The sequence below is a fragment of the Coregonus clupeaformis genome, chromosome 37, assembly GCF_020615455.1.
Source record: "Coregonus clupeaformis isolate EN_2021a chromosome 37, ASM2061545v1, whole genome shotgun sequence".
Taxonomy (NCBI): domain Eukaryota; kingdom Metazoa; phylum Chordata; class Actinopteri; order Salmoniformes; family Salmonidae; genus Coregonus; species Coregonus clupeaformis.
Genome location: NC_059228.1, coordinates 7,921,411 through 7,949,349, shown reverse-complemented (window position 1 = coordinate 7,949,349; position 27,939 = coordinate 7,921,411). Strand labels below are relative to the sequence as shown.

The 27,939-nt window shown below is 42.9% G+C and overlaps 1 protein-coding gene across 1 annotated transcript in view; it reads right to left on the bottom strand.

Moving 5' to 3' along the window:
• The window catches only part of LOC121553687 (insulin-degrading enzyme), a 44,410-nt gene that overhangs the window by 10,791 nt on the left and 5,680 nt on the right, over positions 1 to 27,939 (bottom strand). The window contains exons 5-19 of the mRNA XM_041866990.2: positions 27,203 to 27,325; positions 24,854 to 24,966; positions 24,531 to 24,693; positions 23,941 to 24,033; positions 22,181 to 22,272; positions 21,603 to 21,683; positions 21,095 to 21,198; positions 17,248 to 17,350; positions 15,305 to 15,427; positions 14,749 to 14,831; positions 14,302 to 14,446; positions 10,295 to 10,405; positions 9,969 to 10,089; positions 2,662 to 2,753; positions 1,928 to 2,039 (exon numbers count right to left, since the gene is read on the bottom strand). Of these exons, the coding sequence (XP_041722924.1) occupies positions 1,928 to 2,039; positions 2,662 to 2,753; positions 9,969 to 10,089; positions 10,295 to 10,405; positions 14,302 to 14,446; positions 14,749 to 14,831; positions 15,305 to 15,427; positions 17,248 to 17,350; positions 21,095 to 21,198; positions 21,603 to 21,683; positions 22,181 to 22,272; positions 23,941 to 24,033; positions 24,531 to 24,693; positions 24,854 to 24,966; positions 27,203 to 27,325 (1,659 nt within the window). The remainder of the gene's footprint in view (positions 1 to 1,927; positions 2,040 to 2,661; positions 2,754 to 9,968; positions 10,090 to 10,294; positions 10,406 to 14,301; positions 14,447 to 14,748; positions 14,832 to 15,304; positions 15,428 to 17,247; positions 17,351 to 21,094; positions 21,199 to 21,602; positions 21,684 to 22,180; positions 22,273 to 23,940; positions 24,034 to 24,530; positions 24,694 to 24,853; positions 24,967 to 27,202; positions 27,326 to 27,939) is intronic.

Sequence of the window (27,939 nt, the reverse complement as noted above, 5' to 3'; positions counted from 1 at the left end):
CGCCTCTCCCGAGCCCGTTCGGGAGTTGCAGCGATGAGACAAGATCGAAATTGGGGGTAAAAAATAAATAAATAAATAATAATAATAATGGTGCGACAAACAAAAAACATTCAGTCAGCGGCAGTCCTGTGGGCAAAGCAGCTTGGCAAGAATCATGCAAGCTAACAGGTGGGCCACAAACAGAAATAACGACGCAGCACAACAGTGGTGTGCAGAACAGCATCTCGGAACGCACAACTAGTCAGTCCTTGTCACGGATGGGCTATTGCAGCAGACGACCACACCGGGGGGTTAATAATAATAATAATATAATAATATGCCATTTAGCAGACGCTTTTATCCAAAGCGACTTACAGTCATGCGTGCATACATTTTTTTTTTGTGTATGGGTGGTCCCGGGGATCGAACCCACTACCTTAGCGTTACAAGCGCCGTGCTCTACCAGCTGAGCTACAGTCCACTCCTATCAGCTAAAAACAAGAAGAAGCGGCTCCAGTGGGCACGCGATCACCAACACTGGACAATTGAGGAGTGGAAAAACAGCGCCTGGGCCGACGAATCCCGGTTCCTGTTGCGTCATGCTGATGGCAGAGTCAGGATTTGGCGTAAGCAGCATGAGTCCATGGCCCCATCCTGCCTGGTGTCAACAGTACAGGCTGGTGACGGTGGTTTAATGGTGTAGGAAATGTTTCCCTGGCACACGTTAGGTCCCTTGATACCAATTGAGCAACGTGTCCATGCCCCGAAGAATTCAGACTGTTCTGGAGGCAAAGGGGGGTCCGACCCAGTCCTAGATGGGTGTACCTAATAAACTGAGTGTATATGACCCAGAGTTTATACACATACTGAGGCATCACAATCTTCAAAACACACATTTACTAACCATGCAATACAGAAGGCATGGGCCTCAAACAGCTAACCCAAATGCAAATACTGTATAACGCCGCATGCGCAACTCAGCAAACATTGAGGCTTAAAAAATGCATTTAGGAATTAGCAACAAGTCCTAAACAACCTAGCCAGTTGATGCACCACCGGCTTAACTGCGAATATACAATTACTAAAGAACATGTTTCGATAGATTTAAAAAGCATAATACAGAAACGTTATATATAGAATTCAGCTAGAGGACAGGAGAGACTAAGCCAACATCACACGTTTTGCTGAGTGGCTGTGAATAGCCGTGTTAAAAGCTTTTCATTGGCACTTTCATTTTTGAAAAGTAGATGCGCAAAAACCCTAGGGACATGTTGAGTTCATTTGGATATTTACTCGCATTTGAGTCCTAAATGATCAAGCAGACTTTGAATGAGGAGAGACGGGTTGGGGAATGCAGCAGGTTGCTTATGCATATCCTTTTCTATGGGGAATGATGTGTCAACAGTTCTCCTCAGAATGGAAAACGTGTGCAGGTGAAGATGAGAGTTAGCAGTTGAAGTATGTGTCTGTAAAAGCTTATGTTATAAGCTTTTTTGTTGGGAAGCTAGAAATCGTGCTCCGTCCAACGGCTAGTTCAGTTTGTGTTTTCAACCCTCAGTCCCAATCCTGCTTCAGTTCCTGGCTGGCCGGCCAGCTGGATCCAGGATGTTTCCAGGTGGCCCAGACAGCTCTGACTTTCCTCTCCGCTCAAGTTACCTAATGTCATCAAAAAAAAGAGTGGCACTGTGTGTGTGTTGTTGTGCTGTGTGTGTTTGTGTAAGAGGTTAAGGAAAAGTGTGTGTATTATATTGCCTAGTGATGTCTGTTTCCCCTTGCTGAGCCTTTCACCCTTGGACATTGACGGGGCATAGACACTGAGGTTTTACACAAGCACAGGTCCTGACGTAGGCCAGACTGTTGGGTAAGAAACCTTCATCATGGTCACCATGGGGACGGGCATGACTGGCAGGTACCTGAGGAGGAAGGGAATGATGGGCAGTTGACCTACCATCTGGCACCTGCACCTCCCTGTAGCGAATCAACTGGCTTGGTAGGAGGGGCTTGGTGTGGGCTTGATTCATAAGCGTGTCCTCAACCATCTGTATCATGTCTAGAGCAGACTGGAGAAAGAGAGAAAAAAAGAGAGAGAGAAAAGTGAGAGGTGCAAATGATATAAATCAGTGTTGTAAACCACCTTTTTAAATGTGGCAAGATAACTCTTTCCATAGCTAATCTCCCACGTTCTATGGTAAATAGCAGATACCTATCTATAGGTCCTTCCACTGAATCAGAACACTGCTATAATATTCTGTCCACGCAGTACAAGCTCTTTCTAAGGTAATAGGAGTCTCGCAGTGAACTGTGAGTCTCTATGGTGATGAAGTGGACCCTTGCCCCCGCTGGTGCATCCAATTCCCTCTCCACTAGACTGTGACAACTCTCCACTGGGCATCATTACCAGATATAAGGGAGACTGTTCGGCGACGGCTGGGATCTTTTAGAAAGTGTGTGATTTGATCGGAGGATCTTATCAGGGTTTGACAGTGTGTTCACCTTCTGTCACTGCTAGAGGACATTTAAAAGGATTCCACTTAAAACCTATATGGGAGAGGAGCGGCTGCCCGTATAAGCAGTTATAGAACATATCCACATTCAATACATTGAATGTCTCGCTGTGTGTATGTGTCTGCCTGCCATTTACAAATAAACAGTCTGTCCACTGGAAGGTAAGATCAAACTCACCTCCTTGGTGATGTTGCCATGGAGAAGGGTCTCGATGTGTAACCGTGACAATAGTTGAGATATGAAGGCCTTAAGGCGGGGGAGAGTGACATCTGGAAGACAGATTCAGACGGGAGCAATCAATCACAGAGCCATCATTCTAAATCTATAATCAGGCTAGAACCGAATCAAATGCATCAGTCATGCGGGCTCTTGCTGCCCACCGCATAGCATCCCTGTCATGAACCCGGGCAGAAATGTACGTACACAAACACACTCACCCTAGACACGTTCACAAAAACGTGGAGACATGCAGACACACACACACACACTTCTTCTCTGCGTAGGCTGGTCAATCTGAATTCACACAGTGTCTGACCCAGATTCATTCAGATAGTGGTGAGAAGCAGCCAGGGATGAGTGAGGGGAGGGTAGTAGGGAAGGGCCAAACACACAGCAGTAGCTTGTCTGTAAAAACCAGGGACAGGGATCTGAGAATGTCTGGAGACCCAGAGAAGGGAAACAGGGGCACCAACTAAAAACATAGGTACGAGGAAGGGCTGGGAAGATACCAGTATCGCAGTACTTGTTAGCGTTGTGGCAAGGAAACAAAACACGAAGCGGATTTAACTTCCTTAGGAAAACCGCCCTAATATTGGAAACAAACATCAGATCAAATGTTATTGGTCGCATACACATGTTTAGCAGATGTAGCGAAATGCTTGTGTTCCTAGCTCCAACAGTGCAGTAATATCTAACAATAAACACAAATTTAAAAAAGTAAAAGAAATATTAGGACGAGTCCAGAATATAAATATATATATATACACTGAACAAAAATATAAACGCAACATACAATAATTTACTGAGTTATAGCTCATATAAGGAAATCCGGCAATTTAAATACATAAATGCATTACGCCCTAATCTATGGATTTCACATGACTGGGTGGACCTGGGAGGGTATAGGCCCACCCACTTGGGAGCCAGGCCGACCCACTGGGGAGCAAGCCCCAGCCAATCAGAATGGCTGAGAGGTTTACCCCACAAAAGGGCTTCATTACAGACAGAAATACTCCTCAGATTCATCAGCAATCCGGGTGGCTGATCTCAGACGATCCCACATGTGAAGAAGTCAGATGTGGAGGTCCTGGGCTGGCGTGGTTACACGTGGTCTGCGATTGTGAGGACGGTTTGACGTCCTGCCAAATTCTCTAAAACGACGTTGGAGGTGACTTATTGTAGATGAATGAACATTCAATTCTCTGGCAACAGCTCCGGTGGACATTCCTGTAGTAGAAATGCCAATTGCACATTCCCTCAAAACTTGAGACATCTGTGGCATTGTGTTGTGTGACAAAACTGCAGCCGTTTATTGTCCACAGCACAAGGTGCACCTGTGTAATGATGCTGTTTAATCAGCTTCTTGATATGCCACACCTCTAAGGTGGATGGATGATCTTGGCAAATGAGAAATGATCACTAACAGGGAATGTAAACAAATTTGTGCACAAAATTTGAGAGAAAAAAGGTTGTGCACATGGAGCATTTCTGTGATCTTTTATTTCATGGGACCAACAGTTTACATGTTGCAATTTTATTATTGTTCTATTTTTTTATAGATACAGTACCAGTCTGAAGTTTGGACACACCTACTCATTCAAGGGTTTTTCTTTATTTGTACTATTTTCTACATTGTAGAATAATAGTGAATACATCAAAACTATGAAATAACACATGGAATCATGTAGTAAGTGAAAACATCTCAATATATATTTTATGTTTGAGATTCTTCAACGTAGCCACCCTTTGCGCGCGTATATATGTGTGTGTGTATATATATATACATATACATACATACATACAGTGGGGGGAAAAAAGTATTTAGTCAGCCAACAATTGTGCATGTTCTCCCACTTAAAAAGATGAGAGAGACCTGTAATTTTCATCATAGGTACACGTCAACTATGACAGACAAATTGAGAAGAAAAAAATCCAGAAAATCACATTGTAGGATTTTTAATGAATTTATTTGCAAATTATGGTGGAAAATAAGTATTTGGTCACCTACAAACAAGCAAGATTTCTGGCTCTCACAGACCTGTAACTTATTCTTTAAGAGGCTATTCTGTCCTCCACTCGTTACCTGTATTAATGGCACCTGTTTGAACTTGTTATCAGTATAAAAGACACCTGTCCACAACCTCAAACAGTCACACTCCAAACTCCACTATGGCCAAGACCAAAGAGCTGTCAAAGGACACCAGAAACAAAATTGTAGACCTGCACCAGGCTGGGAAGACTGAATCTGCAATAGGTAAGCAGCTTGGTTTGAAGAAATCAACTGTGGGAGCAATTATTAGGAAATGGAAGACATACAAGACCACTGATAATCTCCCTCGATCTGGGGCTCCACGCAAGATCTCACCCCGTGGGGTCAAAATGATCACAAGAACGGTGAGCAAAAATCCCAGAACCACACGGGGGGACCTAGTGAATGACCTGCAGAGAGCTGGGACCAAAGTAACAAAGCCTACCATCAGTAACACACCACGCCGCCAGGGACTCAAATCCTGCATTGCCAGACGTGTCCCCCTGCTTAAGCCAGCACATGTCCAGGCCCGTCTGAAGTTTGCTAGAGTGCATTTGGATGATCCAGAAGAGGATTGGGAGAATGTCATATGGTCAGATGAAACCGAAATATAACTTTTTGGTAAAAACTCAACTCGTCGTGTTTGGAGGACAAAGAATGCTGAGTTGCATCCAAAGAACACCATACCTACTGTGAAGCATGGGGGTGGAAACATCATGCTTTGGGGCTGTTTTTTCTGCAAAGGGACCAGGACGACTGATCCGTGTAAAGGAAAGAATGAATGGGGCCATGTATCGTGAGATTTTGAGTGAAAACCTCCTTCCATCAGCAAGGGCATTGAAGATGAAACGTGGCTGGGTCTTTCAGCATGACAATGATCCCAAACACACCGCCCGGGCAACGAAGGAGTGGCTTCGTAGAAGCATTTCAAGGTCCTGGAGTGGCCTAGCCAGTCTCCAGATCTCAACCCCATAGAAAATCTTTGGAGGGAGTTGAAAGTCCGTGTTGCCCAGCGACAGCCCCAAAACATCACTGCTCTAGAGGAGATCTGCATGGAGGAATGGGCCAAAATACCAGCAACAGTGTGTGAAAAACTTGTGAAGACTTACAGAAAACGTTTGACCTGTGTCATTGCCAACAAAGGGTATATAACAAAATATTGAGAAACTTTTGTTATTGACCAAATACTTATTTTCCACCATAATTTGCAAATAAATTCATTAAAAATCCTACATTGTGATTTTCAGGATTTTTTTTTCTCATTTTGTCTGTCATAGTTGACGTGTACCTATGATGAAAATTACAGGCCTCTCATCTTTTTAAGTGGGAGAACTTGCACAATTGGTGGCTGACTAAATACTTTTCCCCCCCACTGTATGTGTTATTTCATCGTTTTGATGTCTTCACTTTTATTCTACAATGTAATAAATAGTAAAAATAAAGAAAAACCCTTGAATGAGTACCGTGGCTTGTGAAAGTATTCACCCCCTTGGCATTTTTCCTATTTTGTTGCCTTACAACCTGGAATTAAAATAGATTTTTTGGGGGTTTGTATCATTTGATTTACACAACATGCCTACCACTTTGAAGATGCAAAATATTTGTTACTGTGAAACAAGAAGAGAAAAAAACAGAAAACTTGAGCGTGCATAACTATTCACCCCTCCCAAAGTCAATACTTTGTAGAGCCACCTTTTGCAGCAATTACAGCTGCAAGTCTCTTGGGGTATGTCTCTAAGCTTGGCACATCTAGCCACTGGGATTTTTGCCTATTCCTCAAGGCAAAACTGCTCCAGCTCCTTCAAGTTGGATGGGTTCCGCTGGTGTACAGCAATCTTTAAGTCATGCCACAGATTCTCAATTGGATTGAGGTCTGGGCTTTGACTAGGCCATTCCAAGACATTTAAATATTTCCCTTAAACCACTCGAGTGTTGCTTTAGCAGTATGCTTAGGGTCATTGTCCTGCTGGAAGGTGAACATCCATCCCAGTCTCAAATCTCTGGAAGACTGAAGTAGGTTTCCCTCAAGAATTTCCCTGTATTTAGCGCCATCCATCATTCCTACAATTCTGACCAGTTTCCCAGTCCCTGCTGATGAAAAACATCCCCACAGCATGATGCTGCCACCACCATGCTTCACTGTGGGGATGGTGTTCTCAGGGTGATGAGGTGTTGGGTTTGCGCCAGACATAGCGTTTTTCTTGATGGCCAAAAAGCTCGATTTTAGTCTCATCTGACCAGAGTACCTTCTTCCATATGTTTGGGGAGTATCCCACATGCTTTTTGGTGAACACCAAACGTGTTTGCTTATTTTTTCTTTAAGCAATTTCTTTTTTCTGGCCACTCTTCCGTAAAGCCCAGCTCTGTGGAGTGTACGGCTTAAAGTGGTCCTATGGACAGATACTCCAATCTCCGCTGTGGAGCTTTGCAGCTCCTTCAGGGTTATCTTTGGTCTCTGATTAATGCCCTCCTTGCCTGGTCTGTGAGTTTTTAGTGTGCGGCCCTCTCTTGGCAGGTTTGTTGTGCTGCCATATTCTTTAAATTTTTTAATCATGGATTTAAAATGGTGCTCCGTGGGATGTTCAAAGTTTCGGATATTTTTTTATAACCCAACCCTGATCTGTACTTCTCCACAACTTTGTCCCTGACCTGTTTGGAGAGCTCCTTGGTCTTCATGGTGCCGCTTGCTTGGTGGTGCCCCTTGCTTAGTGGTGTTGCAGACAGGTGTATATATACTGAAAATATGTGACAGATCATGTGACACATAAATAAAGTCCACCAGTGTGCAATCTAACTAATTATGTGATTTATGAAGGTAATTGGTTGCACCAGATCTTATTTAGGGGCTTTCTTAGCAAAGATGGGTGAATACATATGCACGCACCACTTTTCCGTTATTAATTTTTTTGAATTTCTTTAAAACAAGTTTTTCGTTTCATTTCACTTCACCAATTTGGACTATTTTGTGTATGTCCAATACATGAAATCCAAATAAAAATTCATTTAAATTACAGGTTGTAATGCAACAAAATAGGAAAAATGCCAAGGGGGATGAATACTTTTGAAAGGCACTGTAGGTGTGTCCAAACTTTTGACTGGTACTGTGTGTATATACAGTTGAAGTCGGAAGTTTACATACACCTTAGCCAAATACATTTCAACTCAGTTTTTCACAATTCCTAACATTTAATCCTAGTAAAAATTCCAGTTAGGATCACCACTTTATTTTAAGAATGTGAAATGTCACCACTTTATTTCTTTCATCACATTCCCCGTGGGTCAGAAGTTTACATACACTCAATTAGTATTCGGTAGCATTGCCTTTAACTTGGGTCAAATGTTTAGGGTAGCCTTCCACAAGCTTCCCACAATAAGTTGGGTGAATTTTGGCCCATTCCTCCTGACAGAGCTGGTATAACTGAGTCAGGATTGTGGGAGCTGGTATAACTGAGTCAGGATTGTAGGCCTCCTTGCTCGCAAACGCTCTTTCAGTTCTGCCCACATATTTTCTATAGGATTGAGGTCAGGACTTTGTGATGGCCACTCCAATACCTTGACTTTGTTGTCCTTAAGCCATTTTGCCACAACTTTGGAAGTATGCTTGGGGTCATTGTCCATTTGGAAGACCCATTTGCGACCAAGCTTTAACTTCCTGACTGATGTCTTGAGATGTTGCTTTAATATATCCACATAATTTTCCTTCCTCATGATGCCATCTATTTTGTGAAGTGCACCAGTCCCTCCTGCAGCAAAGCACCCCCACAGCATGATGTTGCCACCCCCATGCTTCACGCTTGGAGTTTGCCAAAAGGCACCTAAAGACTTTCAGACCATGAGAAACAAGATTCTCTGGTCGAATGAAACCAAGATTGAACTCTTTGGCCTGAATGCCAAGTGTCACGCCTGGAGGAAACCTGGCACCATCCCTACGGTGAAGCATGGTGGTGGCAGCATCATGCTGTGGGGATGTTTTTCAGCAGCAGTGACTGGGAGACTAGTCAGGGTCGAGGCAAAGATGAACGGAGCAAAGTGCAGAGAGATCCTTGATGAAAACCTGCTCCAGAGCGCTCAGGACAACAGACTGGGGCGAAGGTTCACCTTCCAACAGGACAACAACCCTAAGCACACAGCCAAGACAACACAGGAGTGGCTTTGGGACAAGTCTCTGAATGTCCTCGAGTGGCACAGCCAGAGCCCGGACTTGAACCCGATCGAATATCTCTGGAGAGACCTGAAAATAGCTGTGCTGCAATTCTCTCCATCCAACCATGAGAGGATCTGCAGAGAAGAATGGGAGAAAGTTCCCAAATACAGGTGTGCCAAGCTTGTAGCATCATACCCAAGAAGACTCGATGCTGTAATCGCTGCCAAAGGTGCTTCAACAAGGTACTGAGTAAAGGGTCTGAATATATTTATGTAAATATGATAGTTTTTTTATTTGAAATACATTTGCAAAAATGTCTAAAAACCTATTTTTGCTTTGTCTTTATGGGGTGTTGTGTGTAGATTGATGAGGGGGAAAAAACAATGTAATTAACTTTGGAATAAGGCTGTAACGTAACAAAATGTGGAAAAAGTCAAGGTCTGAATACTTTCCGAAGGCACTGTATGTACAACAATAGTTGAATAGGATGGACTTGGCTAGAATACAGTATATACATATGAAATGGGTAAAACAGTATGTAAATATTATTAAAGTGACCAGTGTTCCATTATTAAAGTGAGCAGTTATTTGTCACCCAGAGTCACATTGATTTATTTTCCAAGCTATAGCACACAATATTTTACATAGGGCAGGTTTTTCTAAAAAAACAACGAGTTTGGTCTTCCTTTTTGACATGGAAAACATATTGCGATACTGGTATCGTCACAGCCCTAGCACTAGGCAGGTGAAATAGGGACACGTTTATTTTTGGTAATAATGATAAGACAGAAATGCTGTCTTTTCCCCAAGGTAAACTCAGCCTCAAGTGATACACAGGACGAGGCTCCATTGTGAACCCAATGTACTGAACGTACAAACAGTACATCTGCTCCTCTTCCTACGGTAAAGATTTTCACTGCAGAGAAATTACTGCAGCTCAGGGAGGAGCTCAAACTGGCTCAGTATTCAAATGAGAGTGGGGGAGAGATAGGAAGGGAGGAGTGTGTGTGTGTGCGCGGGTATGTACGTACATACGTACGCATGCCCGCGTGTGTAGGGATGTGTGTGAGAGATAGAGAGAGAACGGCTCACCGTCCAGAGCCTCCTTGAGCTCGTCTTTGGTCCAGGCCACCTCTGTCATCAGCAGACGCAGGTAGTACATGGCATGCTGATGGGGTTGCTCCGCCCTGAAGTTGTTCAGCGACCTCATATACTGGAGGAGGGGTCAAAGGGAAACCAGGGGTCAACGTTCAGCCCAGTCATATCAGGAGTCAAACACATTTCAAGGATAGTTTTGGTGTGCCATGGGGTCAAACACAATATCAGAACCACAGAGTCAAAAACCAGCATCAGCTTCGATCCATTATGATATCATATCCAGAGAACATTTTTAAACTGGGGGGTGGGGCTCAGCTTACCGCTTCCTTGATGATGTCAAAGCGTTTCTCATCAATCTCAAACGCAGCCATCTTCTCAATGATCTTCTTCAGCAGGATGTGCTGCTTGTCATTGTAACCCTTCACTGAGAGCTGTGGGAAGGAGATGGAAGGAAGAGGGTGGGAGAGATAAAAGGTGAACATAACTTGATGTGGCATAGAACCTGTAGGAAAGAACAGTAAAATGTGTGTGCGGATTAATAAACAGCCCCATCGGTTAGGGAAACTAAAAAGGTAGTATTACTTTTTAGACCACCCTCCTAAACCTCCCCTCCTGCCCCTTCCTCTAGGACACTGACTCTCCTCAGTGTAACGCTAACCACTTTCTGTCAAAGGGGACACTGAGTGCTGGCTGAGTCCTGAGCACAGTCTGTGAAATGGCCCCTCACACAGAGCAGAGGGAGGCAGGCTGGGCCATGACGTTCCTCTACCGTGACTGTCACTGACCGCGCTAACATCCACGCTAATGACTGTGGCATCACACACTAGCTCGTTATAAACACTACCTCGTTAGCACAGGGTGCCAACCCGGCATTGCTGCCACTGCAATGAACATTTTATGGGTCTGTAGCCAACTACTCAACTCTCTACATAGCAAGCATTGCTCATTACCATCTACTGCAAATGCATTTCCCCTTATTCATCCAGATCTGTGACAAGCTAACAATAAGTGATCCAGTGAGTGGTGTGTGTATGCATGTGACTGTAGTATGTCCGTGTAAATGTATCAAACCAACCACACAGTGCTTAGGCAGAGCCCAGTCAAGGTTATATGAAGCTCTGGTTTGCACTATCATCCAAACCTTCAGGCGCCTTCATGAATCGGAAATACCATCAGGCTACAGCGTTTAGCTCTCGTAGTCACCCTCTACCTCCCCTCTCTCGTTCTCCCTGACACACACTGACACCAGTTAACTCTAAATCTCTTCCAACATCATTACCCTTGATGAGTCCCCAGCTAGTTTGTGCTGACTCAACTCTATTACTCCTAAAGCTTGGAAAAGCTTAATATAGAGAAAACCACCCTATCATAAAGGCGTTTTTCTGGATTTTTTTGTTGTTATTCTGTCTCTCACTGTTCAAATAAACCTAACATTAAAATTATAGACTGATAATTTCTTTGTCAGTGGGCAAACATACAAAATCAGCAGGGGATCAAATACTTGTTTTCCCCTCACTGTATGTGTGATTGGCTGGAATGGAGAATTAAAAGCATGTAGCATCAACCCATGAGGGATTAGCCTATAAAATGTATAATCCTATTCTTAGGTAGTCTCTTATTTATGACGTTGATATCACATAACAGTAGTGGATAACTTTAACAAGCAGGCAAAATATCCTCATGACTAGGACTATGCTTCATTCTGCACACATAAGATACTGTTTGACAGAGGTAGGCTTAGTTTGGATGTTAGACATGTGAGAGGAGTAAAATGAGTTAGTTAAAGAGTAAAACCAAACCACCACAAACCAAAGCTAGACAGGGACAGTGTGTGTACGATAGAAGACAAGCATCATTGCGCATCTCGATTCGCCATTAAAACAAACACATAGCAAAACCTAATTCCAATACTAAGCGATATGAAGATAGTTTTTGAGGACAAATTGGAAGGAGCTTTCGAACGCTATTAGCTATACGTACAATGCCAGCTCCAGTCTCTAACTTGCTATTGGGATCATGAGTCAGCAGAATTGACAGTACCTATACATTGTTTTTGGCTTTATTCCTTTAGGACTTGTGAAGGAGACCCGTACTGTTCTACTATCTGGCTGACATTGACAGTAATGAGAATTTCAAAATGGATGCCAAAGATGCATTAAAATAAATCAACAAAATGTGAGAGAATGTATGAAGTTCTATCTAGGTGTATTAGTTGGGGTGTGTTTTGGGAGTGATTCAGTGAAATCAACAGGGCCAAACGTGTCCTTCAAAACAGGCAGTCTGCTGATATTATAGTTCATATTTTAATGCAGACCTGATCAATTGAACTTACTCTGTTGTCAGATAAGTATTGGATAAATGAATAGTTGATGTTCAACTTCATATCAGTTAAACAGCATTCCTTGAAGACTACAGTCGTGGTCAAAAGTTGAGAATGATACAAATATTAATTTTCACAAAGTCTGCTGCCTCAGTTTATATGATGGCAATTTCCATATACTCCAGAATGTTATGAAGAGTGATCAGATGAATTGCAATTAACTGCAAAGTCCCTCTTTGCCATGAAAATGAAAATCCCCAAAAAACATTTCCACTGCATTTCAGCCCTGCCACAAAAGGACCAGCTGACATCATGTCAGTGATTCTCTCGTTAACACAGGTGAGAGTGTTGACGAGGACAAGGCTGGAGATCACTCTGTCATGCTCATTGAGTTAGAATAACAGACTGGAAGCTTTAAAAGGAGGGTGGTGCTTGAAATATTTGTTCTTCCTCTGTTAACCATGGTTACCTGCAAGGAAACACGTGCCGTCATCATTGCTTTGCACAAAAAGGGCTTCACAGGCAAGGATATTGCTGCTAGTAAGATTGCACCTAAATCAACCATTTATCAGATCATCAAGAACTTCAAGGAGAGAGGTTCAAATGTTGTGAAGAAGGCTTCAGGGCGCCCAAGAAAGTCCAGCAAGCGCCAGGACCATCTCCTAAAGTTGATTCAGCTGCGGGATCGGGGCACCACCAGTGCAGAGCTTGCTCAGGAATAGCAACAGGCAGGTGTGAGTGCATCTACACGCACAGTGAGGCAAATACTTTTGGAGGATGGCCTGGTGTCAAGAAGGGCAGCGAGGAAGCCACTTCTCTCCAGGAAAAACATCAGGGACAGACTGATATTCTGCATAAGGTACAGGGATTGGACTGCTGAGGACTGGGGTAAAGTCATTTTCTCTGATGAATCCCCTTTCCGATTGTTTGGGGCATCCGGAAAAAAGCTTGTCCGGCGAAGACAAGGTGAGCGCTACCATCAGTCCTGTGTCATGCCAACAGTAAAGCATCCTGAGACCATTCATGTGTGGGGTTGCTTCTCAGCAAAGGGAGTGGGCTCACTCACAATTTTGCCAAAGAACACAGCCATGAATAAAGAATGGTACCAACACATCCTCCGAGAGCAACTTCTCCCAACCATCCAAGAACAGTTTAGTGACGACCAATGCCTTTCCCAGCATGATGGAGCACCTTGCCATAAGGCAAAAGTGATAACTAAGTGGCTCGGGGAACAAAACATCAACATTTTGGGTCCATGGCCAGGAAACTCCCCAGACCTTAATCCCATTGAGAACTTGTGGTCAATCCTCAAGAGGCGGGTGGACAAACAAAAACCCACAAATTCGGACAAACTCCAAGCATTGATTATGCAAGAATGGGCTGCCATCAGTCAGGATGTGGCCCAGAAGTTAATTGACAGCATGCCAGGGGGCGGATTGCAGAGGTCTTGAAAAATAAGGGTCAACACTGCAAATATTGACACTTTGCATAAACTTAATGTAATTGTCAATAAAAGCCTTTGACACTTATGGAATGCTTGTAATTATACTTCAGTATACCATAGTAACATCTGACAAAAATATCTAAAAACATTGAGGCAGCAAACTTTGTGAAGACCAATACATGTGTCATTCTCAAAACTTTTGACCACGACTGTACATTTGGCCATCCTTGCAGTGAAACCACAAGTTGGAACATAAACGGACAGGACACAAGAAAGGGAAGGGGGGCTCTAGGACCTCCCCATCTTCCTACAGACAGACTAACACACACAGAAACAAACGGCGTAGATAGACGGAAAAGATACAGCCAGTCTTCCACACTCAGAGCCTCAAGCTGTCAAGTCTAGCTTTTCCGACGAGGCGGTTCGAGGGAGGGAGGAGGGAGAAAGGAAAGATGAAGAGGATGATGCAGCCAGGGCTGATACGAAGGCCCAGGTTGAGAATGCACGAGGGAGGAACAGGTGGGTTTGGGGTCGCGGCGGCGATGGGAAATGTGGATACTTACATACATCCCATAGATGGTATTTTGGAGGTCATAGTTCAAGCCGGCTAGCTCGGCTGCATATGCATACTCGTTGAGGGAGTCCTTGAGGAGCTCCAGGTACAAATAGGCCATGTTACAATGTATTGGGTCCACATACGCAAACGGGCTGTAGAGAAAATGGCAGTGATGAATCAACTGTTAGCTACAACTTTACAGCCAGAAATCTCTCTCCAAATCACTGTCCTTGAAAAGCAAACAGTAGCAGTGTTGCTTATACATTAATTGATTAATTCAAGGATAGGGATCAGCAGGACAAGTGGGTTCCCATGGGGTCCTTCCTAATATGATTTGAAATAGCAGTATTTGAGTCCTATAACTACAATAGTTTGTATGAGGAAAATAATACAAAACGATTGATCAGATCATCATCTCATAAACTTGAACAGGGGCTGTGGTTTGTCTACCAACCTGAAGAACTCAAAGTTAAGGCATGCCTTTGGTAGGAAAAACTTGTCATCCTGCTTGAACCACACCTTGCTCATAGCAGTGTCCTAGAAAAAAGAATGCATGGTTACATTAGCAGCAGATTCCATTGAGGAGAAAGGGCATGCAAAAAGTACTGCAGCCTGATATCTTCATATACTTGTTTTTACGAGGTATATCAAATCTCTACAACTGCTTTTGTACTTTATTGGGTTGTGAACAGCAGTCAAAAATGTAATACTGAAGCTAATAGCTCAAAAGAATTGTTCCACAAGAGATTCCAACCTGTCAGTAGTAGTTACCATGTACATCCTCTGATCAGAACACCTTGACAACAGTACTAAATACTTAACATCTCAATCCTGACACTGTTTCCTCATTGTCATATGAAAGCTTATGAACCAATTCAGACACTTGAAACACGCAGCAAAACGTTCAGTTCTGTCTAGCTGCTTGGCAATTTAAGTAAAAACGGTTTGTTAATGTAACACCACAACATTTTAGTCAATTAGCAGACGCTCTTATCCAGAGCAAGCCTTACCTTGATTAGAGTGGGGGCGGAGGGAGAGTCCTTCTCCAGAGGGTAGATCTCAAAGCTGGTGGGAATGAACTCATTCTTCATGGGCAGCTTGAACTTGCCATTGAGGTTGGCGTTTCCCCATTTCTGAAACACAGACGATTTAGCTAGTCCTCCTTGCTAAGTTGAGGGTTGGGTAGGGAATTTATTGATACGTGACTAAAGGCTTCAACACATCTATCCAACTATGGCCAATAAACTATAGACAAACTGTCCATGGCAGATTCAACATGACACAGGATCAACTTTGTCCAGTGGCAACCAACTACACACTAGGGTTCGGCAGTATACCAGATTTTGAAATACCCACGGCATGATTTTCAATACTGTCAAAACCATTTTCTTATTTTTTATTTATTTAGCTACTTAAGTAAATAGCTACAGGTTACGAGAAAGCAGATTGCATTCTTAATTTCAACGGTCACATTATTTTTCATTATAGGCTTTATCCATTTGAAATCAATCACTTTTTGACAGCATCCCTTTTGATTTAAACAAAACTTTCCATACATGTCTGGCCATGGAAGAGGTGGTCAGAAAGTGATTTTTATTAAAACCTGAATGCCAAAAAATTCAGGAGATAAAGGTGCTCAATGTTGACCCATTTTACATACCCCACCATACCATGAGACATCCATATCTTCATCACTTGAAAATATAGCTAGGTTGAGTTTGATATAACTTAAAAGCTTACAAAACAGCGTTGTCAAACTATTTTATAATTTCTTGAAAACAATGTTAAATTTTTTGGGGGGGGACTTACCTTTAAAATCAATTATCAAAAAATATGTGAAGTCAGAATTGTGTAATATTCGCATGTTGTAGCTTAGACCCTACTTCACATCAGAGGTTGTGTTGTGTCCGCTATCAGTTGAGACACAACCTGCTCTTGAATACAGGGTGGGTGTCACTTAAATCATAGAAATATAATTAATAGAATGGACCTATCCATTCAGACCACTGCAGTTTAGCTGATACACCATTGAAATTGAAATATAAACTTCTAATTACTACAACAAAGATGGTGTTCATGTCTTTTTTATTTCCTATATTATTTCAATAGGTTTCTTATGGAGGCTTGACACTAATTTAAAAACAACATATTCCCATTCAAGTCAACATTCTGATGTGTGGACCTTCAACCATCTTTGTGGTACCATTTGAAAGTTGAAATGTAAAATTGTATTACCCTTTTTAGCACATTTATCAGCCAAAACATGACACCTACCCTGTAAGAGCATGTTGCGTCTCAACCGATGGGCACAACACAAACACCTCAGATGATGTAAAATAGGTCCTAAACTACAACATATGCAAATATGAAAAAAAATATTAATATATAAAATAGTTTGACAACCCTGTTTGTAAGCTTTTAAATGATATCTCAACCGTTTATATTTTCCAGTGATGAAGACATGGATGTCTCATGGCATGGTGGGGTATGCAAAATAGGTCAACTTTGAGCATCTTTTATACGGTCCTCTGTAGCTCAGTTGGTAGAGCATGGCGCTTGCAACGCCAGGGTTGTGGGTTCGTTTCCCACGGGGGGCCAGTATGAAAATGTATGCACTCACTAACTGTAAGTCGCTCTGGATAAGAGCGTCTGGTAAATTACTCAAATGTAATCGCAGATTGCCAATTTAAGCATTGCCAATGGACGATTTAAAAAGACGCCCAGTCAGATCTGAATCTCAAATCTGTCCTCTATTCCTTGTTTCCGTTCCTCCTACTGAAAATGCATTGAAGGAGAAGGTCCGAGAAGAGGAACAGCCGATCTTCTCCTACAATGTGTTTCGAGGATGAGGCAAGGAGAGGACGTGAGGAATCAAAGAAAGACTTCTGAGATGCACCCACAGGGTGATGGGTTTATAGAAAAGCTGTCGAGTTTGAATGCATTTCAGTCTCACCTTGAGGACTTCCTCAGAGATGGGCTCCTGTTTGTAGTGCGTCCCATACCATTCCTCCGTCTTGTCTGTCTGCCCTTCAAACGACTTTGAGACAACTGCGACTCTGCAGGGAGAGGATGAGAGACAGGTCTCATTATTAGCATGTATAAACCCCCTTGTCAGATCGGTTTAGAGTCAGACACTCCATTTTCCGTGTGGCCTACGCTAGATTTGTAGCCGACCTTATGACATCAGCGCGAGTGCCTTCCATAGCCCTTTCTATATCAGTGTTCTATTTGTAGGATGCCAATAGTAGTGACTTAAGTAGAGTAGTAGTGACTGTAGTGGTAGTAATACTGCAGAATGTGTTATTGAGCTCCCCATTGATTCAGGTTCAACAGTTTCTGATAGTTCTCTTAATTCAACAGTGGGAAGTTTAGGTGAATGTTAAAGGTCCAATGCAGCGATTTCATTCTCAATATCAAATCATTTCAGGGTAACAATTAAGTACCTTACAGTGATTTTGCTAAATTAAAATGTTCATAAATAAAAAAAAATACAAATTTTCTTAGCAAAAAGTATTTGATCCCCTGCTGATTTTGTAGGTTTGCTCACTGACAAAGAAATGATCAGTCTATAATTTTAATGGTATGTTTATTTGAACAGTGAGAGACAGAATTACAACAAAATCCAGAAAAACGCATGTGAAAAATGTTATAAGTTGATTTGCATTTTAATGAGGGAAATAAGTATTTGACCCCCTCTCAATCAGAAAGATTTCTGGCTCCCAGGTGTCTTTTATACAGGTAATGAGCTGAGATTAGGAGCACACTCTTAAAGGGAGTGCTCCTAATCTCAGCTTGTTACCTGTATAAAAGACACCTGTCCACAGAAGCAATCAATCAGATTCCAAACTCTCCACCATGGCCAAGACCAAAGAGCTCTCCAAGGATGTCAGGGACAAGATTGTAGACCTACACAAGGCTGGAATGGGCTACAAGACCATCGCCAAGCAGCTTGGTAAGAAGGTGACAACAGTTGGTGCGATTATTCGCAAATGGAAGAAACACAAAATAACTGTCAATCTCCCTCGGCCTGGGGCTCCATGCAAGATCTTACCTCGTGGAGTTGCAATGATCATGAGAACGGTGAGGAATCAGCCCAGAACTACACGGGAGGATCTTGTCAATGATCTCAAGGCAGCTGGAACCATAGTCACCAAGAAAACAATTGGTAACACACTACGCCATGAAGGACTGAAATCCTGCAGCACCCGCAAGGTCCCCCTGCTCAAGAAAGCACATATACATGCCCGTCTGAAGTTTGCCAATGAACATCTGAATGATTCAGAGGAGAACTGGGTGAAAGTGTTGTGGTCAGATGAGACCAAAATCGAGCTCTTTGGCATCAACTCAACTCGCCGTGTTTGGAGGAGGAGGAATGCTGCCTATGACCCCAAGAACACCATCCCCACCATCAAACATGGAGGTGGAAACATTATGCTTTGGGGGTGTTTTTCTACTAAGGAGACAGGACAACTTCACCGCATCAAAGGGACGATGGATGGGGCCATGTACCGTCAAATCTTGGGTGAGAACCTCCTTCCCTCAGCCAGGGCATTGAAAATGGGTTGTGGATGGGTATTCCAGCATGACAATGACCCAAAACACACGGCCAAGGCAACAAAGGAGTGGCTCAAGAAGAAGCACATTAAGGTCCTGGAGTGGCCTAGCCAGTCTCCAGACCTTAATCCCATAGAAAATCTGTTGAGGGAGCTGAAGGTTCGAGTTGCCAAACGTCAGCCTCGAAACCTTAATGACTTGGAGAAGATCTGCAAAGAGGAGTGGGACAAAATCCCTTCTGAGATGTGTGCAAACCTGGTGGCCAACTACAAGAAACATCTGACCTCTGTGATTGCCAACAAGGGTTTTGCCAACAAGTACTAAGTCATGTTTTGCAGAGGGGTCAAATACGTATTTCCCTCATAAAAATGCAAATCAATGTATAAAATTTTTGACATGCGTTTTTCTGGATTTTTGTTGTTGTTATTCTGTCTCACTGTTCAAATAAACCTACCATTAAAATTATAGACTGATCATGTCTTTGTCAGTGGGCAAACGTACAAAATCAGCAGGGGATCAAATACTTTTTTCCCTCACTGTAGCTAGGACCGTCTGGGAGTGGTCTGAGTGGGGAGGGGAAAACTGAAAACTAGCTGTTATTGACAGAGAGGTTTGGAACTCTCTTTCTCATTGGTCTATTAACTGGTGATGTCACCAAGCAGGCCAAAACTCCATCCACCGAGACAGGCTGAAGTTTCAAGCTGTCTTTTCAAACAGTTCTTACACTAAAAGGGCATTATCATTTTCACAGAATTATTCCAACCTCACTGTGTAAATATATATAAAACACATGAAAATCACATTGACTACATTGGGCCTTTAAGGTAAATTTGCCATGAGAATGACTAAACGGAGTGTGTAATGGGAAATTTAAAATCACTAAAGGTCATATTTAGATTGAGTCTCTGTACCCCTACATGCTTGTATGGTTAATGACATGACTGAATAGTTCCACTCCTAGCCTAATGGTTGTGTGACAACATGTATGACCTTGGTTGTTTGTTATTCAAGTTGACTCAGTTCATGTTCAGGCAGCGTCAGCAGAACAGTGTCGTGGTATCTGAATGTTTGTAACCGAGGTGTACTTATTTCAAACATCACAGTGAGATACTGGCATTTTCAAAGCTAGGTAGAAAAAAGCTTATCCTGCCAAGTCCCCTGAAAGAGGCAATGTAGGAAAGGAGAATGATTCAAATAAAAGTATTCCTCTGCATTTCATTGAGATATCCATATAAACACTACATGACCAAAAGTATGTGGACAACTGCTCGTCTCATTACAAAATCAGGGGCATTAATATGGAGATGTCCCCCCCTTTGCTGCTATAACAGCCTCCAGTCTTCTGGGAAGGCTTTCCACTAGATGTTGGAACATTGCTGCGGGGACTTGCTTCCATTCAGTCACATGAGCATTAGTGAGGTCGGGCACTGATGTTGGGCGATTAGGCCTGGCTCGCAGTCAGCGTTCCAATTCATCCCAAAGGTGTTCGATGGGGTTGAGGTCAGGGCTCTGTGCAGGCCAGTCAAGTTCTTCCACACTGATCTTGACAAACTATTTCTGTATGGACCTCGCTTTGTGCACGGGGGCAGTGTCATGCTGAAACAGGAAAGGGCCTTCCCCAAACTGTTGCCACAAATTTGGAAGCACAGAATCGTCTAGAATGTCACTGTATGCTGTACCGTTAAGATTTACCTTCACTGGAACTAAGGGGCCTAGCCCGAACCATGAAAAATAACCCCAGACCATTATTCCTCCTCCACCCAACTTTACAGTTGGCACAATGCATTCAGGCATGTAGCCAAACCCAGATGAGTCTATGGAGATTGCATGGCTGTGTGCTCGATTTTATATACCCGTCAGCAATGGGTGTGGCTGAAATAGCCGAATCCACTAATTTGAAGGGGTGTCCACATACTTTTGTATATATAGTGTAGATAGTTGCTGGATGTACTCTTTTCAAGGACATTACAAACGTGTTTATCAAAAGGCTCTTCAAACAGAAGTGTCATAGGCGTGTATTCTTAGTTGAGTGGAGCGCTGGTACCCTTGCAACACTGAGCCAATCTGGACTGCGCTGGTTTGATTATGCATCCGCCACAGTTGCTGAAACTATGCTGGAAAGAAGAATGTGAAAACAGAATAAAAAAAGCCAGTACAGTATGGTCTGGGTCGGCATGATAGTGTGAAAAGGGTATAGGAGAGTAGAGCAAACACGGTTAGTGACCTGGGAAAGAGCTGGAACTAACCTGACGTATTCTGGCTTCAGCTTGTCCAGCACCATCTCTATCAGGTCTGGCCTGAAGTCTTCCAGCAGGTACTCTGCTGCTAGGATCTCCTCCAGAGGGTAGTACTGCAAAACAGAGGACAAAAAAAAAACAGGTTTACATGCTAACAATGGGGGAGGCATTTGACTAACACGTGCAGGGGAACACAGTTCACTGGAGCTCAGAACTGGTGCTCTGCTTATAAAAAAATAAAAAAGATTAACACACAGAGGAATGAAAACCAACAGACCAAAAGACACTGGACAACCTACCCTCCTCTATGACTGCCTTGCTACCATAGTAATATTTTGACTCTAGCAGGAATGGCAGTTTAATTTAGACTGGGGCTGAGTCTGCTGAATCTTTTCCCACAAAATAAGAGACTGGCAGACAAGGCAGTCTGATGACATCATTGTCATCAAACAGAGCCACGGAGCTGCAGTGCATCACCGTAGAGACGACCTTAAGAAATGGAGAGAGCACCACCTACGTGCAGTAATCCAGACACTTTGGAGGTGTAGCCACGAGGCCGCTCCTTGTCCTTGAACCTGAAGGCCACTGTGTTTAAGTCCTGCGGAGGAGAGACAAGTCACATGTCAACCACATGCAAATACAGTACTATTACATACAACGGAGGATTGAGCGACACTTACAAAAAGACAATTCAGATGTCATCCACGTGTTCTGTTAAATACACCAGAGGTTTAACTATGAGGCCAACAAAAAGACGATTTGAGTCTTAGTCTTGGTCCTGACTTTATTTTGGTTTTGTAAAAAGGACTATACATGCATGATTGTTTCCTGACAGCACATACACTGGCTACTAAGATAGTGAGTAGTTTAGTCATTTTAGCAGATGCGCTTATCCAGAGCGACTTATAGGAGCAATTAGGGTCATGTCCCTTGATCAAGGGCACATGGACAGATTTTTCAACTAGTCGGCTCAGATTCGAACCAGCGACTTTTCAGTTACTGGCACAAAGCTCTTAACCCCTAGGCTACCTGCCACTCAGAAACTAGACTGAGCTCAGAGACTAGGAGTGAGTGGTACTACAGTGCAGTATTTACCTTGCACTCCTCGAAGACCCACTCCTGAGGCCCCTTCGTGCGCAGCTTCTGGATGTACTGGAACATGTGGAAGATGATGTCATCCACGTGCACTACAGAGACAAATGACATTTCAGCTCACATGGTTGAAACAGAACATACAGTGCATTCGGAAAGTATTCAGACCCCTTGACTTTTTCCACATTTTGTTTACGTTACAGCCTTATTCTAAAATTGATTAAATTGTTTCCCCCCCTCATCAATCTACACAAAATACCCCATAATGACAAAGCAAAAACAGGTTTAGATTTTTTTTTTAAAGAAACAGAAATATCACATTTACATAATTCAGACCCTTGACCCAGAACTTTGTTGAAGCACCTTTGGCAGACTTGGGTATGACGCTACATACTTGGCACACTTGTATTTGGTGAGATCCTCTCAAGCTCTGTCAGGTTGGATGTGGAGCGTCGCTGCACAGCTATTTTTCAGGTCTCTCCAGAGATGTTCGATCAGGTTCAAGTCCGGGCTCTAGCTGGGCCACTCAAGGACATTCAGAGACTTGTCCCGAAACCACTCCTGCGTTGTCTTGGCTGTGCGTTTAGGGTCGTTATAGGGTCGTTGTCCTGTTGGAAGTTGAAACTTCGCCCCAGTCTGTTGTCCTGAGCGCTCTGGAGCAGGTTTTCATCAAGGATCTCTGTACTTTGCTCTGTTCGTCTTTCCCTCAATCCTGACTAGTCTCCCAGTCCCTGCCGCTGAACAACATCCCCACAGCATCCCGTAGGGATGGTGCCAGGTTTCCTCCAGACGTGACGCTTGGCATTCAGGACAAAGAGTTCAATGTTGGTTTCATCAGACCAGAGAGTCTTGTTTCTCATGGTCAGAGTCCTTTAGGTGCCTTTTGGAAAACTCCAAGCGGGCTGTCATGTGCCTTTTACTGAGGAGTGGCTTCCGTCTGGCCACTCTACCATAAAGACCTGATTGGTGGAGTGCTGCAGAGATGGGAGAACCTTTCAGAAGGTCAACCATCTCCACAGAGGAACTCTGGAGCTCTGTCAGAGTCACCTCCCTGACCAAGGCCCTTCTCCCCCGATTGCTCAGTTTGGCCGGGCGGCCAGCTCTAGGAAGAGTCTTGGTGGTTCCGAACTTCTTCCATTTAAGAATGATGGAGGCCAGTGTGTTCTTGGGGACTTTCAATGCTGCAGAATTATTTTGGTACCCTTCCCCATATCTGTGCCTCAACACAATCCTGTCATCTCGGAGCTCTTTGGACAATTCCTTCAACCTCATGCCTTTTGCTCTGACATGCACTGTCAACTGTGGGACCTTATATAGGCAGGTGTGTGCCTTTTCAAATCATGTCCAATCAATTTAAATTTACCACATGTGGACTCCAATCAAGTTGTAGAAACATCAAGGATTATCAATAGAAACAGGATGCACCTGAGCTCAATTTCGAGTCTCATAGCAAAGGGTCTGAATACTTATGTAAATAAGGTATTTGTTTTCTATTTTTAATAAATTAGGAAACATTTCTAAAAACATGTTTTCACTTTGTCATTATGGGGTAGTGTGTAGATTGATGTGGAATTTGTTTAATTTAATCAATTTTAGAAAAGGCTGTAACGTAGCAGAATGTGGAAAAAGTCAAGGGGTCTGAATACTTTCCGAATGTACTGTAAACCACACACAGACAGCTTTCTGACATGAGGGTGTGGGCACATACACACAAACAAAGCACACACTAAATCAAACACAATCCCTGAGATCATAATGCTTACAGAGTCCCTCCTCTGTCAGGTCCACATTGATGATGAAGAACATGAAGCCTTTAGCTCCCTCTTTCTGGCCTCCGACTAGCGTGTTTACCCAGCCTGAAGAAGAAGAAAAGGGCACAGCTCCCATTATCAATTCAAATACAAACACTTCTACACATATACAGCAGTATAAACCCTTGACTGTTACAAAAATAAAAAAAGGAATTTAGGATATTTCTACATTAACATTTTATTCATTTAGCAGAGGGTCCATAGCAACTTAGTTATCACATTCATCTTAAGATCTCTAAGTGGGACAACCACCTATCTCAGTCATATTAAGTAAATTTTTAGCTATCAGCAAAGTCAGTACTAGTAAAAATGTGTGAAAGTGTTGCTGTGGGATTATTTAAGAAGAGGTAGGGTTTCAGCCATTTTCGTTAGATGGGCAGGGACTCTTCTGTCCTAGCTTCAGGGGGAAGCTGGTTCCAACATTGGGGTGCCAGGACCGAGAAGAGGTTTGCCTGGGCTGAGCGGAAGCTGCGGTTTTCTACCATTCTATCAAGCCCTAAATCTTAAACTGAGATTCTCTTTATCACAGCCCTCTGGCCTACCTTTGGATTTGAGCTCAGACAGCAGGCTCCCTGGGCCCTCGTGGCCTATCAGGTGGCCCAGGTAATGGCCTGGGTTGGACTTGTAGTACTTCTGCAGGTCTGGGATGGGGAACGTCACATACAGGTTCCGAATGTCCTTGATAGGTACCACTTTGTAGAATTGCTATGAAGGAAAATTAGGAATGAGATATTTGAATTGAGACAACGAAAAGTACTTCAGTTGCACAACTTTTCCATGGGAGTATGTATTTGAGTGTGTATCCATATATTTATTTGTGCGTGCGAGTATGTCTCCTCTTGGGGGAAGAAACTAAGGAGCTTACCCTGAGGTGCTCCTCCTGGAAGGGGTGCTCGGGGAACACGGGGATAGGCACATTCTTGTTCTCCACTTCTCCAAACAGCTTGACCACCATGGTGGTGAGCTCATCTAATGATTCTGTGTGAATGAGAAAAAGAAAAGGGCGAGATTAGTTTAATTTATTAAGATACGCATCAATCTTCCTGGGTTCATACTCAAACCATTCAAATTACAAAACAATTCAAATACACTTACTATACTGTAATTGTTATGTAGCATTTAATTGCATGTACATGAAGCACTGTTTTCATCCTGTAAGTTAGTTTAGAATATTGTACAGTAACAGGAGAGGTCAATAATGCAAGCAAAATGTGCCCAGACACTATCACCCGTGTAGCTGTGAAAGCCATTAATGAAGTCATACCATTGTAAAACCAGCTGCCAAGTGCAGCCCATTTCATTTTACTATAGAGGACATGGTGTCACTAAATGCACCATTTCAACTGGGAAAGAACACACCAGTGACTCATTGGATCATGGCTCACAGAAGTGGAAAGGTGAACACAAGGGTTATTCAGGAATATTTTACTGGGGCTGGTGGGGACAGCGTATTAAAGGGGAAATAACTGCAACTGTAAAAGTAGACGTCTTAAATCACTTATTCTCTTTGGTCCTGATCCCTGCTCAGACTGAAATGTACTGTATTACATTCTAAGGCAGGGTTTCCCACTCATTTTGTTTTTTGGCCTAGCACTACACAGCTGATTCAAATAACCAAGCTTTGATTATTTGAATCAGCTGTGTAGTGCTAGGCCAGAAACCCCAGGCAGTTCCATGTAATTGATCTATTCCAGAGCTAGCACACCTGATTCAACTTGTCAAATAATCCTCAAGCTCTTGAATAGCTAGTTCAGAGCTACAGCAAAATTGTGAAATGTCTTGGGGTCCCAGAGGAGAGGTTTGAGAACCACTGCAGTAGAGCACAGCACAGTACATTAGAGTACAGTATTAAAAAAAGTAGAGAAAGTATTTTCAACATTCATTCAGAACCAAAAATGAACCCAATTTCAACGTCCGAAAAATGTATTTTCAACATCAGGAAAATAAATATTTTAAAACTTCCTGAAAAGACTTATTTTCACGTTTTATTCAGAACCTAAAATTAACCCAACTTCAACGTCTGGAAAATAAGTACTTTAAACTGAATTTTACTTACTTGGTTCAGATTTCTGGGAACACACTGAAAAGTAACTTGACACTGTTGATCAGTCAGCGCAAATTTGGATTAAAATGGCATGAAGAGAATTGCATTGACAGAGGAAGGTGTACTGAATTAATGCATCATAAGGTAAGGGCTGGAAATTGTTCAGGATGCTCGAGCAGCAACGTGTCTGTCTCATTTGTTGATTTAGCTAATTAGGTAGCTAGCATGTGTACACACTGCAATGCACAGCCAATGCCCTACTTACAGTAGCTAACTGTTTCTTAACAAGACGATTTGTTTTATCAGCTACAGTTTGTGTTGTGAGAGGCTGATCTTGGTTGAGGAAATGTAGGCTAGTCTCGCGGCGAGACTTCCGGGAACACATGCGAAATAGACCAAGCAGACCAGGCTGGGGTTTGAGAAGTCAATGAGAAGTGAAAAATTCTTCCTGTTGTTAATTTTCTTGAAATCTAAAGGCACAACCTAGATTCGAGACAATGTCTTAAGTATTTGAACATGTTATTACTCCAACCTCGTGAAAGTGACATGTTTTCATTCTCGACAAAAACAACTTTATATCGAAGGAGTGCTTTTGATTTGACGGCTGCACATGCGCAGTTTGGTGCGAGACGACGTTAGACCCGATGACGTGTTTCTGCGCATGAGCTTAGCTAGCCAACGTCGCCATGACATCGCCTACAAGCGTGATCTGGGATTTCCATTGGAGAAGCAGTTTCTGCCCATCTTTGTACTGTACTGTCTTTGCTATAGTCTCGTTTTAATCCGACGTCTAGAATTTGAGCTAGGTAGGCGCTATCGCCCATACAATAATAAGTGATATAAGACCTCTACTTTTAGTTGGAAGTTTAAGTTCAAACTTTGTATGTCTCTGGACGGCTGAGCAAACAGATGACTGCAGGACTTGGCTGAGTGTTTTGGGGGCTCAGTCCCAGACAGTTCCAGGAGAGGAGTATTAAGAAAAGCACTTCCTAGCCTTTAGTGTGACCTAAGAGAGGATGCGAGAGCTTTTAGCTCTGTATAGCTGACAGGTTCTTTTCTACATCTAAACCAGCTTAAGATCTCTGATCCAGCAGCAACTCTCTGATTGTTACATATAAGTGGAGGTACGACACACAAACACACAGGCTAACACACCATACACACACTTACCTCTTCCCAGCACACACAGTCCCATGAGGTTGGAGGAGTAGTAGGTGGAATGGAATTTCAGGAGCTCCTGGCGGATGTCGATCCCATCCTTGGATGGCCTGGTCTCCAGAGTCAACTTGTTACCTGAAAAATCAACCAGATATAATTCTTAACCAGCTAGTCAATGCATGCACTAATATTTTTGTAATGTATGTACAGTGCAGTGAGTGCTTAACCTAATTGGACAAACGAATCGAACCTTTATCATTATATGATGTGTTGGAGAAAAAAAACTGTGGCAAAAATGAGGACATCAATGCATCAAATCAATTTGTAAAAAGCCAGAATTGTTGTCAAAGAGGACTTTATGAAACAGTCCACAGTGGGAGGGAGAATGCATCCACTTATAAGGAAAACAAGCTTGTTCTAAGAAAACCAATGTGTGAACAAAATTAATCCCAACAGTGATGCAACAGTGATCAATTCTGAGTAAGGCCAGCAGTGACAGACCGACCACTTTTCTGTCCTCTGTGGGACTAATTAGCCTACACAACCACAGCCCAAGTCTAGCACTTCATCTGTGGCAGGCTAGCTGGTGGGTATTTCCCTCTGCTAAAACAAATAACAGACAGAGCCACACAACATCTAGAACATCTGGAGAGATGTCAACTGTTAAAGGGGCCCTTCACCACTTTATAGGTGTGGTGCATGAAGCGGATGCGGCAGTGACGTTACCAGTGACTCGTCCTCCATGTTAA